This window comes from Balaenoptera musculus, chromosome 7 (genome assembly GCF_009873245.2).
Source record: "Balaenoptera musculus isolate JJ_BM4_2016_0621 chromosome 7, mBalMus1.pri.v3, whole genome shotgun sequence".
NCBI lineage: Eukaryota > Metazoa > Chordata > Mammalia > Artiodactyla > Balaenopteridae > Balaenoptera > Balaenoptera musculus.
This window is the reverse complement of record NC_045791.1, coordinates 101,651,098-101,663,941: the sequence shown is the minus strand read 5'-3', so window position 1 is coordinate 101,663,941 and position 12,844 is coordinate 101,651,098. Positions and strand designations below refer to the sequence as shown.

The 12,844-nt window shown below is 43.3% G+C and overlaps 1 protein-coding gene across 1 annotated transcript in view; it reads left to right on the top strand.

Annotated features, from left to right (window-relative positions):
• The window catches only part of COL4A4 (collagen type IV alpha 4 chain), a 140,661-nt gene that overhangs the window by 115,048 nt on the left and 12,769 nt on the right, over window positions 1-12,844 (top strand). The window contains exons 37-43 of the mRNA XM_036857742.1: window positions 1,642-1,713; window positions 2,883-3,011; window positions 3,104-3,217; window positions 4,483-4,638; window positions 6,826-6,933; window positions 7,909-7,917; window positions 10,638-10,763. Coding sequence (XP_036713637.1) covers window positions 1,642-1,713; window positions 2,883-3,011; window positions 3,104-3,217; window positions 4,483-4,638; window positions 6,826-6,933; window positions 7,909-7,917; window positions 10,638-10,763 — 714 coding nt within the window. The remainder of the gene's footprint in view (window positions 1-1,641; window positions 1,714-2,882; window positions 3,012-3,103; window positions 3,218-4,482; window positions 4,639-6,825; window positions 6,934-7,908; window positions 7,918-10,637; window positions 10,764-12,844) is intronic.

Below are 12,844 nucleotides of genomic sequence, written 5' to 3'. Positions count from 1 at the left end.
AGTGGCGGGACAGAACAACTAATAAGACCTGATCTCACACTCAATTAATTCATCCAAAGTAAACCAGCCACCACAGACAGGATTGTTGTACAGAGTAGGATGGGCCTGGCAGAAGGGCATTGAGGGAGCTCTACATAGGTGTCATGGGGGTAGATAGATGAGGGGTACTTCTCTGTGTTCGTCATAAGCTGAGGGTGTGATTATCACAGATTCGAGGGCTGTGACCCTTAACTGAATGAATCGCTGGCTGTGTTCTGAGGGGCTTTTAGCCTCAGAGGAGAAAGAACAGTTTCTGGATGGAAGATCCATTAATGAAATAGGAAGGTTACCAGGCTTGGCCAGGGGCTGAGGAGACAATTCTTTCTCCCCCATCAATCAGTGGGACGTGGGTGGAGCACTTGGCAGAAGCTCAGCAGCCAGGAGATGTTCTATATCTGTTAGTTATCTGCCTCTTCCCCCCCCTTCCCTTTACTTGCTTCCTACAAATCTATATATTTATATATGGCAAATATATATAACGTATTATATATATGCTATGTGTATTATCATATAAATATAAATATAGATATAAATATCTATATATTTATCAATCTGTAGGTGTTCGGCTTTCAGTGACAACTTATGTAAAGTCAGATTAGTAGATGGCTCCTTGGAGAACTATATTGACATCTGACAGAAGGTTCTGAAAGAAGATGCAGGCATCAGTGAGATCCTGTCCAATTACAGAGAATGGAGTTTTCATGATCATCGTGAAATAAATGTACTAGTTGCCAAGGGGCATCAGAGTGGTTCTCTTTGAAAGAAGGGGTGGCAAAGGAACAACTGCAGCCACACCTGACCTGCAGGCCCGTTCTTTCTGAGTAACACAGTGTGCAAAAAAATCAGTAGGGTGTGTATTCCCCAGTGTGCCACCGTCCCCACCTGTCCTTAGCTGTCTTACTGCCTTTATCCAGATAGATTCCGAAGAAACTAGGATCTGCAGACCGTGGTAGAGTGGGAAGATCCTGGGCCTGGGAGGAAGGAAGAGGGCGTTTGCTCCCAGCCAATCCCTTTCCTCGTCTAGGATGATTTTATTGTTGTAAAATTGGAGGTCATTTCCTATACCAAGATTCAGTCATTCTAGACTATATCTGATTAGAAAGAGAGAGAGAGAGAGAGGTTCATGATATGGTCATAAGCCAACAGCACTGTGTTAAAACCAAAGCAAGTTATGTGATAGGATATATGCCCGGCTGAGGGATGGCGTGGGAGTTTGGGGTGAGCAGATGGAAGCTATTATACAGAGAATGGATAAACCACAAGGTCCTACTGTATAGCACAGGGAACTATACTCAACATCCTCTGATAAACCAGAATGGAAAAAAATATAAAAAAAGAATATATATGTATATATATAAAAAAAGAAAAGTATGTGTTAAGCCATCTTAACAGAAAACATCCATCAAATGAACGTATTTAGTGATGACCACTGGCATGGATTCTGCTTTGATAGTGATGTCCAGAAGGTGAGGTCTCATGGTTCCTGCCTGGAGAATCTGTGGGTCCCCGTCAGCTAACCCTCCCCTGGACTGTGCCTGCAAAGTACAGCCAGAGGATGTACTTTGTGTACTTTCTTTGTCACAGACCTGTGATGTGTTTCAGGTCCCTCCGGGTCGCCCGGCCTGAACGGCTTGCACGGTTTAAAGGGTCAGAAAGGCAGCAGAGGCACTTCAGGTAAGAGAAAACCCTTTGCAAGAGGCTGAACAGCAGGCAGGGGACCATGAGAGTCCGCTGGTATTTCCTCCCTTCACAAAACTCGGATGCGAAACTAAGACAGCGGTTTAGCTTAGATTCACGATGTTGGAACTGTTTTTAGTGCTGGTGATGACATATAAAAAAGACACTTGAGAAAACCCAATTTAAGCAGGAATGGTTGGTTAACAGTGCCTTTTGTTGATACTGCTTGTGACTGTCTATTAAAAATACTCTGAGTAGTCGCTTAGGTGGAGCTAGCTTCCAAAATGTTACGAAGAACCAATAAATAGTCGGGATTTGGGGGTACTGTTTTGTTTTATGTATAATCATGCCAAGTACAACCACGTGGGTCTAATTAGTACTTCTAGCATCCTTCAATAGCCTGCTGCTAAAACAAATTACCTGAACAAATTGCTGTTATTTCTGATACCACAAATAGGCTAATCATCAACATCTAAGCTTGTTCCATTATTTGGATAGAACGCACATTGGTTGCATTAGTTTCTCAGGAAAAGAGCTCGTAATCTGACAACGTAGCTGGAATCAGACATGCGGATCTGGGGGACTGTTGGAAAAGGACTGGATTGCTGTGCTGCGTGGTTTGAATCTGTTGTTGAGGAGGGACAAAACCTTGATACGGTTTGGAAGGTCAAGAAGTAATTTACCTCACTTAGGATTCAGTTAGCGGCTCTTCCAAATAGTCTGGTAAAATGTGTGCCCTCTCCAAGAAACCAGTGAAGTTCTGCCTTTTCGTCGTGAAACTGCACATTCCTTCTATTTATTTGCCGGTTTCCACCTTAAATTTCAAACCAGTTTATTCACAATCACTTATCATCGGATCTCATTCGTTTCACTCTTTCCATTGTAGAGGTTGAAGGGTCAGTATTGTCACTAAGCTGTTGTGTTCTTAAATCTGGGAAATAACCATAAAATAAATCAAAGCTATGCTGGACAAGTGTGACGGGTCATGAGACAGGAGACGGCGACCCAGGAAGAGTGTGCAGCCGTCTGGGTCACCGTTACAGCCAGTGTTGAGCCTCAGCTGGACCGGCAACATCACATGCCTATTTGGAAGCAGTTCCTTTCCAGGCCCACAGCAGGGACACACCAGGAGAAGATGCAGTGCTAATGCTGTTTTCCTCATTAAGGTTCCCATGAAACGGGCCCACCTGGTCCAGTGGGAATGCCCGGGCCAAAAGGCGAGACAGGAGACCCCGGGAGCCCAGGAATTTCTCCTCCAGGACTTTTCGGAGACAAAGGTCCCCCAGGTCCCCCAGGTAAGAAGCAGCATGCTTTGCCCTTCTCTCAATAACTAAATCCAAGCCTTCCAAATGTAATGAGACTAACGACTGAACATGTCCCTTCTCAGGGAGACCTGGACCGCCTGGTCCTGCAGGTGCCCCAGGAAGAGCTCTTAAGGGTGACGTTCCGGACCCGGGTCTGCCCGGAGATCAGGGACCTCCTGGCCCCGATGGTCCAAGAGGTATGAGAAGAATCATGGCAGAGGATGGTGATGCCCCTTTCCTTAGATGCTGCCAGCTCTGGAGGGATGGGGGAGCAGAGAATGGCCAAGTAGAAATACCTTAGCAGCCCCATCGATTTGGCAGATGGAAACAGGGGGCGTGTGGGCAGTGGTGGGCTCTCAGGACCATACCCAGGACCGGTGCTTAGGCCCCTCACTCTTCTGTTTCAACTCCATCAGACCACCTCTGACTCAGAGCAAGCCTTTCCCGTTGTCGGCTTGGTGCTGAGCATGAGGGTGCAGAAGTGAGTCGCGGGAGGCAATCTCATCCTCCGTGTTGGTCTCAGTGTCTGCACAGAAAGCCCTGCTTCTGGCCCAGAGTGACAGGACCCAGGCCTGACTCACACACAGAAACAGAGTCTCCTCATGTGCTGCTAACATTACATTTTGTTCCTCTCATCACTTCACTGGAACAAACTCTAGCCAGTCAATATTTAACAAAGTAAGACTGGACCAGAGATGGTCAGGGAGTTGGAAAAAGAGTGTGGCTCAGTGCAATTTTTTGCCAGATGCAGGCGATCACATTCCTACTAGCTCATAGAACTCTTCCAGAGAGACAGAAACCTTTAAATCTTCAGAATTTTAGTAAGGGTAGGATAAAATATATAGTTCTATTTTACACTGAAGAAAAATAAAAATGCTCAAAAATGTGCTAAGAAGTTTAGAAGCTAAGTAGGAATTGAATTTGGGCTCAATTCCCATGTGTAGACTCTGGTTTTCAAATAGGATTTTAAATTTAATTGAGCAGATATTCCTTTTTCATCAGCCAGATTTTCTTAAAAGCCTATTATCTCTCTCTCTCTGTCCACCCATCCATCTACCCGTACATTCATCTACCCATCTATCCATTTACCCATCCATCCATCCATCCATCCATCCATCCATCATCCATCCATCCATCATCCATCCATCCATCGTGTGAAATCAGCAGGATGGCAATGCAAAACAAAATCATAAACTGGTACTGCCAAAAGGAGTGGCTCTGAAAGGAAGGAAGGCTTTGCTTAGCTCATTTTGTTTAACAGTTACTAACAGACTATTCACACCATTTCTCAACTTGGGCTCCATTAGACATACTGTTTCACCTCTGATACTGCTGACTTGCTTATTCTAATTCCTTGCATCCCTTGCTTGTAAGCCATTAAATTCCTTTCCTTAAGAAGCTCTCAGGCAGCCAGCATGCACATTTGACTGAAAGAATCTTTTTGCCTACTCCCTGTGGTCAGGAATATCCGGGCCTCCAGGGCTCCCTGGGATTGTTGACCTTCTGAAAGGTGAACCAGGTGACTGTGGTCTGCCGGGGCCTCCAGGTCCCCCAGGCCCACCAGGCCCTCCAGGACGCAAAGGCTTCCCAGGATGTGATGGAAAAGATGGCCAGAAAGGTATGAATGCAAGTAGTTCTTTAAGTAGTACTGGATGACTTTCATTATCTAGCCCTTAAGGGTCTGGGGTATGCACCACTATGAGGTATTTCTCATTTCCTATGGAAATAGTGACTACATTTCCAAAATGTCCTGACTTTCCCAGAGTCCTAAAATTTGGGTAATAGTTGGACAAGTAAGAAGAAGAAACACAAGTTCATCTTTAGCCCCTAATAACATACTTGATAATCTTCTAGACAAGAACTAAACAATAGAAATTTAATGCAAACCACATATGTAATTAAAAGATATAGTAGCCACATTTTCAAAGTAAAAAGAAACAAAATAAATTTTCATACTTTATTTTATTTAACATAATATATTCAAATATTATTTTAACATAAAATCGATGAGTTATCAAAGGGATAATTAGGTCTGGTTGTACAAACCTAGTTCTTCTCCCAAATAAGACACTCCTTTCTGCTGTTGAAATCTGGTGTGTATTTTACACTTATAGCACAGCACAGCTTGGACTTGCCAATTTCAAGTGTTCAATAGTCACATGTGGTTAGTGGCTCCTGTATTGGACAGTTTGGCTTTAGACTGCTGACTTTGCCTTTTTCTAATCACAAAAGAGTCTCCATTACTGAATTCCCCCACTATTTAAGGCTAAAATATTTATTTTAACTAATTTTTACCTAACTGCTAATATTTGGGGACCTTAGTTTTTGGTTACGAGAATTTTAGAGAATTATGAGGTTCATAGGACATTTTGTTGAGAAGAGACCAATAAAGCTTATCCATTTGACCTCCCTTACGTCATAAATAAGGAAGCTTGATACCAGAGAAGCAAATGTTGAGCTTTGCAGGATCCCAGTAACTAGCACCCTGACTGACTTTGGAACCAAATGGGAAATAAGGCAAACAATTAGGGCAGAGGGGAGGTCAAAATCACCATGAGGCCGCCATGACTAGAATGCAAATGGCATCCCTGAGATTGTGCAGTGCACAACCTGTACAATAGTACACAGCAATCCTCTTCACTTTTATTAGCAATAAAATCAGTTTTAGAAATTGTGGAGTATATCTGCAGGTATTTGGGCTTCCAATTATTAAACCCCAGAATTGGACAGACACGTCTAGCACTCTGTTCACCAAGAGGAAGGAGGAGGGGGTTTGTCTATACAACCTTGTTCCTCTTCCTAATAAGATACTCCTCCTCCCCAGTGGCTACCCTAGAGAATGGACCTTCACCTGGAAATATACTTCAGGATTAGGGAAATAGCAAGCCTTATAAATAACAGCAACATACAAAACGATATACAAAGAGTTAGAAATATTGGTGGAGCACTAATCATGCTTCTTAACTCCCATTCCAGTGAGCATAAGGGTCAAAGAGTGCTTAACTGTTAAAAGGATGAGGGAATTTCCTCAGTTTACCTTGCTAGACTTACACAGTGAGAAATATTTGATCTATTCCATAAATTATTAAGAATCTATAGAAATACAGTAGTGAACGAATTAAAATAGAGTCCCCACTAATTAAATTAAACATAGGGTTTCACCGGGGAAGACAGACGTTCACATTTAAGGATCCATCTGTATTAACTCAGAGGTAAATGCTCTGAGTGGTGGAGCACACTTCTCCGAGTGCTTATCAAAAAGCAACTGGACTTGGGTTGGGATTCCAGGGAGGGCTTCCCTGGCGTGATCTGCACACTACAGAGTGAGGAGCACTTGCTGGACGGGGAGGAGAGAAGGAACAGTATGTGCGAGGCACTGAGTGGCTGGTGTGGCTGAAACTGAGAGAGTGAGGAAGAGGGGGTGGGAACTCAGGGCAGGGTGGTCTCCAGACCGTGGAGCATCTTTCCTTATTTTTCCTTTCTATTGCGGTCTTTTGACTGTCTCCAGAGAAAGTTCAAGATGACTGGGCTTTTCATTCTAATTTAGTTTTGTCTTGGTCATGGAACAATTTTCCTTAGTCCGGTTGATGGATAGTTGTGTTTCCTTCAGACAGAGGCAGCTGAAGTTGGGGTCTTGCAGAAGAAAGCAGCTGAAGTTGACCTTGCAGAAGAAAGTTGGGGTCTATTCTGCACTCTAAGGCTGGCTTGCCCTGCATTTTGCTGGAGTGAACCTCTGAATTCAGTCCATTGAGCTGTCATTATATTGCTTCCTTCTAGTGCCCTCCTTTTCATATGTTTCTTTTAGGACCAATGGGATTCCCGGGGCTGCAGGGGCCACCTGGAACTTCTGGGCCACCTGGAGAGAAGGGTTTACCTGGACCTCCAGGCAGACAGGGGCCCTCGGGTCCTCCAGGTAAGCTTCTAATGCCTAGTCATCTCTACCCAGCAACCTACGTACAGTGTTTTGTTTAAATATTTATGATGAGGGTCATCTTTCAGAAAGTAATTATTCTGAAATTACCAGCAAATTCTAATAAGTTAAGCTCTTTCTGATAAAGCTTATGTTTATCTCAGGCTGCACTACAAAGTCTCAGGTTTGTTAAACTTATTTATTATCAGAGCAAGTAAGTTTGAAAGTTATTTGATTATTGTATGTGGAGACTGTATATTCAATTCCTGCCCCCAAATTCCCTCCTATCGATTCTCCTAGATGTTTTATTAAACTTTTCCTGTAAAGTACATTAGTTCCTATGAAGATGAAAGGCTATTCGATTTAAGCTCTGTAGACAACAGGTTTTCATCAGAGAGTCAAAATAAGCAAAGGAAGGGTTGGAAGGGCAAACAGATGTGTATTTGAGATTGGCAGAAGTAATATCTTTGAAGATCCTAAATCAATACTATGGCAGTATGGTGTCAGTTCAGAATATTTTGCAATCTCGTAAATTAGCACTCTAGTCCAAAGAATAAGTAAACTGCACTGCTTTATGGTGGCTCACAGAACAACATGACAAAGAACTTATTCTATGATTCATCTCTTATTTACTTTCTGTGCATAATCTACAAAACTTGACAAATTAATACGGAATTTTCAGAAGCCTTCGAATGGACGGAATTTCTACGTACATTAAATTGGGGCATATTTGCCGTAAGAAATCAACTCGAATTTTATATTGTGCAAGGGAGTTTCACTTCAGGTCTTTCTAGATATGAAAACTCCATTAATCATAGATGTTCTTGTCAGTAACATTGATGTGGACTTTTTATGTAAATAAGATGCTGTCATTCTACTTGTCATTTCACATTTGTCCTAATTCACACATTTATAATCTCTTTCTGCCGTATGAAAATCGTTGTGTGGCCTCATTTTCTGGGCTTTGGATCTCTCCAGGTTCCAGAGGTAAGCATTGCTAGAAGATGAGTAATTTCCTCTAAATCTCATTTGCAGTCATTTCTGTACTTGCCTTTTCCACTGTATGTGTGAGTGCAACTTTGTTACATTTTTTAGATGGGGTGCTGTAATTATATTAGGTTTTAATGCCTTTGCTTCCTCGTTACAGATATGGTAACCCCATATTAGAGTGCCCCAATGCTGAGCCTCATTATAGGTTGTCAAGGCGGTGTAGAGACTCAGCTTATAGAATTTCAATTCAGGCACAGAGTATGAGTGCTTTCTCTGTGAAGTGCTACAGTACATACCAACGCAGGTTTCCTTTCTAAATTCTACAATATAAATACAGAGAACATCCCTAAAATAAGTAGTATCAACAACATGAAAAGCTGGGTCCTTACTACCCAGTAAGGGGCCGTGATGAGCCTTTCCCATCACACCCAAAGTCCACTGTCAAGGAGCAAGTTTCTTTGTGTGTTAAAATGAAAACGCCATTATTCTTTTCAACTAAGTGTTCACTCAATCCTCCACAATGCGAAAGCAACATATGATTTTGTGTCTGGCATTTTTAAAGAGAGTAAAAAGAGTTTCTCAAAAGAAGAAAAGAAAAATCCTGAAAGTTTGCATTTGTTCTTTCCAGGCCTCTGTTATTAACCCTAAGGAGCGTTGCCCTGAATACAGACACCATTTATTATTTTTAGGGCCCTTACAAGAGATACCTCGGCCCCTTTCTTTCAGCTTCTGGTTTGTCAAAAAGTAAAGAAATGCAAAATCAGAATTTTAAGAAATCCTGCTATTTTAAATGTTTATATTTTAAAATTACTATTGTATATTTAACGAGTTTCACTTCAGTCCTTTTAGTGTCTCTCTGACTATATATATAAACTCACTGGAATATAACATCAGCATCCTAAATGTGAAGTACCAGCCAAATGCCCACCCCTCCTCCACTTACTTGCTTCCTCCCCTCTACCCTCACTGGTGAATTCCCACCATAATGCACCAGATTATCCAGGGAAGGTAGGAAATACCTACACGCATGTCTCTCAAGTCACTCAGAGCGAAAAAGCCAAGTTTTACATTAAACTGTATGTACTGTAAAAAGGTCTCTAACTTGGTGTCACTTGTGGTTTCATACAATATTTTCCAGGAGGTTAAATTACAAACAGCTTATAGGGTTCAAGTTCATTTTTCCACAGGCACAGTAATTACCGTGTAGACTACGTTGTCATTGTGGCCAGGTTTTCTAGGATTTTCTCACTGCTTTATCATTGTTCTTAAAATTATTTGGCACATTTGTATGAATTTTAAGAAAACCATAACTAATAAATGATGTGTTTTACAATATGTTGCATTTCTTAGAATTCACCACGTAGGTGTTCAGAGTTCTTAGGGAAGCCATTATGGGGTGCGGGTGAAGAGCGCAGTTTTGGAGCCAGGATGTCTTGGATTTTTATCTAGACTGCGCCACGTAGTAGCTTCGTGACCTTAGGTATGTTGCTTATTTACCTGAGCCTGAGTTTTCTTCCCTGTAACTTTCTAATGACAGCAGCACCCACACACAGGCTGGGTGGGAACATTCAATCATAAAGCACTTAGCACGAGGTCTGATGCATGATAAAGCATCCAGTAAGTGTTAGCTGTTATCATTTTGGCTTAGTGTTATTATTTCTTTTTCCTTGTGGAATGTTTGCAGGGTGACTGAATGAAGATTTAGCGAAAAAAAAACAAAACGGTTTTTAGAGCTGTGAATGTGCCCAAGAAGAAAAAAATATTAAACCTTTAGGGCAGTGGTTCTCAAAGTGAGATTCCCCACGTCAGCACCATCAGCTTTACCTGGGCACATGTTAGATATGTAAAATGTTGCCCCGCACCCCCAGACCTACTGACTCAGAAACTCTGGGCTCTAACAAGCCTGGCAGATGATTGTGATGTGCTAACGTCAGAACTGCAGCTTTCCAGAGGTGCTTCTTAGCCCTGGCTAATATTGGAATCATCTGGAGAGCTTAAAAAATTGGTAATGCCCGGGTTCCACCCCCCGAGATTCCTTTTTAATTATCTAGATGGGGTGCTGGCAGCGGTATCTTTGAAAAGCTCTGCAGATGGGCGTATCGTAAAATCAAGCTTGAGGGCACTGCCCAGGCCACATCCTATACCAATGAAACCAGTATTTCTAGAGTGGGACTCAGAAATCAGTATTTTTATAACTCGCCTGGATAATTCCAACGTGCACTCAAGGTTGAAAGTCACTGCCTCAGTGCCTCTAGCAATCCTGAAGTTGTCCCCTTGAGTAGCAGACACTCTGGAAACCCAGCTGGCTGCAGTGTAGACTGATGAATTAGAGTGATGTTAAGCTGAGTGTGAGGAACACACCAGGACCTCTCCCCATGCCACCTGTGGCCAGCTCCTAGTAGGAAATGGCCCAAAGATTGCAAATCCTGTGAAAGTCACCAAATGATCGCTGTCACGGCCCATTTTCACTATTTCATACTTCTTTTGCTTCCTCTGAGATCCCAGTCACTCACTCATTCAGTCATTAACAAAAAGCATTCTAGAAGTTTTCACAGTGAACAAGACAGAGTCCCATCTTCACGGAGCTGACCTTGGCTGCTTCAACATGCTCGATAACATTTCAGCGTAGTGTCAGAAGCCCATCCAGCTCGAGATGGCAGAAGGACCTGGTTCATAAGCATTGGAATCCCTCACACAGGTGGTGGTTCTCATTTCAGGTGAACCTGGGCCCCCTGCAGACTTGGATGCTTGCCCCCGAATCCCGGGGCTTCCTGGGGTACCAGGCCCAAGAGGACCAGAAGGAGCCATGGGGCTCCCTGGAATGAGAGGCCCCCCAGGACCAGGTATGAGCCTCACACTGATTGTTCATTACTGGCAGCATAGATTGCTGAAATGAAAATCTGGGTGTTTGCTAAGTAGTTTTTTGTTATGGAGCCTAAACAACTAGTGGGGATGAAGCAGTGGAAACCTCGTTCCCCTTAAACATTTTCTCTACATCTGTCCAAAGGTTTAATCACGTAGCAACAGGATCGACACATCCCTTCTATTTGTATGGGGAACGCCTACTTGAATCTTTTACTCTTGGGCAGCTTTTGGGCATGAGGTTTTGAAACCTCTTAGCACCACAGAGTACATGCTCTATGAATAGTCATTATTAGGTGTGGATTTGACCTTGAATTAAAAACAATTGAATTGAATTGGAACTCAGTGGAGCAGAACAGCCTACAAGAAGGGAGAAGGAGGCGTATCACTTGGAAGAGGAAAAGGGAAGAGGGGGAGGGTCACGCTAAATTATGGCAAAGATGGTGTTGTTCATCGAATGGATCTGAGCATTGCTCAGTCATTGTCAGGGTGGCAGGATTCTTATTTAAGTATTTAAACCACACCATTCCTTTAAAAGGTGCCCTCCAAATGGTTTATTTTCTCTTCATATATCCCCATCTCATTGGGTAATTTACAAAGAGATCAGAGAGTTCAGGCTGGTCATCTAGAGATAACTGATCTTTTTAGACCAGTGGCAGTGCCTGTGATTCTAGATACCAAATTCTAGAAACAAATGTGCAAATTAGCCTAAGAGGCGTGAAACCATTCCTCTTCCTGGCTTTCCCACCGCCCAGCTGTGGCTTTGGCTCCTTTTGGTTCAGGGCCAAGAAATTGGAAGTAAAACCGAATTTTGCACCACCTGTTTTCCTTGTGTTTCCCCAAACCCAAGTAGCTAAGGACCCAAGAGATGTCCCGGTCTGCTGGAGTCTGTGTAGTTCTTGGGTAGCATCCAGAACAGCTCTGGAGCCTTGTTTATGTTAGTATGGGGTTCTGTTGTTTGTAGTTGCTGCATTGCATCTGCATTTGTGCAGTCAGTTAATTGAGTGTCGATGGGAGCAACTTCCTTTAACAGCCCATGGGCGCTGGGAATTGAGAGTAGTTACTTAACTTTTTTTTTTTTTGGCACTCTTTGCATGAATAAACCCTCAGTCAGTCAATAAACTCGTCACTCAACCTTATTTTGAAACCAAGCTGCCTTGTTGTGTGTATATCTGCAATATTGAGGGCTGGTCCCATCCCCCCTTTAAAAAATTAACTTTCAAGTAGAAGATGTGGCCTGTAATGGGTTTCTGCAAATTCATTTCAGAGAATACTTCCAGACCCCCTCTACTCTTTTTTTTTTTTTAATTTATTAATTTATTTCTGGCTGCGTTGGGTCTTCGTTGCTGCACGCGGGCTTTCTCTAGTTGCAGAGCGCGGGGGCCACTCTTCATTGTAGTGCGTGGGCTTCACATTGCGATGGCTCCTCTTGTTGTGGAGCACGGGCTTTAGCCGCGCGGGCTTCAGTAGTTGTGGCACATGGGCCCAGTATTTGTGGCTCGCGGGCTTTAGAGTGCAGGCTCAGTAGTTGTGGCGCACGGGCTTAGTTGCTCCGTGGGATGTGGGATCTTCCTGGACCAGGGCTCCAACCATGTCCCCCTGCACTGGCAGGCGGATTCTTAACCACTGTGCCACCAGGGAAGTCCCCCTCCACTCCTTATAAAATGCAGTACTAGGTGTTGTGGGCAATACAGATGTGAATGAGATGTGGGTCTCACAGCCTCATGGTAGACATAGCTGGCAGATCATAAGTAATTCTAAATAATGGGAAATTATAATTCGTGTTTTGAAGGAGTTTCAAGCAAAAGGCATTAGGAAAATGGGATGGGGAGAGGTAATTCCAGCCTGGAGGATTGCGGGACTCCTAAGACCCCAGCAAGAGCTGGCATTTGAGCAGAGCTTGTAAGGAGAGATTGGACTTTGAGGAACCAGAATTGTCCAACAGGGAGATGGCAGGAGCAGAGTTGGGGCAGGTTGGCCTAATAATCCAGAAACTGAGAACCGGCTACATCTTTGCTGCTCAAAGTGTGGTCTGAGGACCAGTAGCAACTGAGGCCACCCC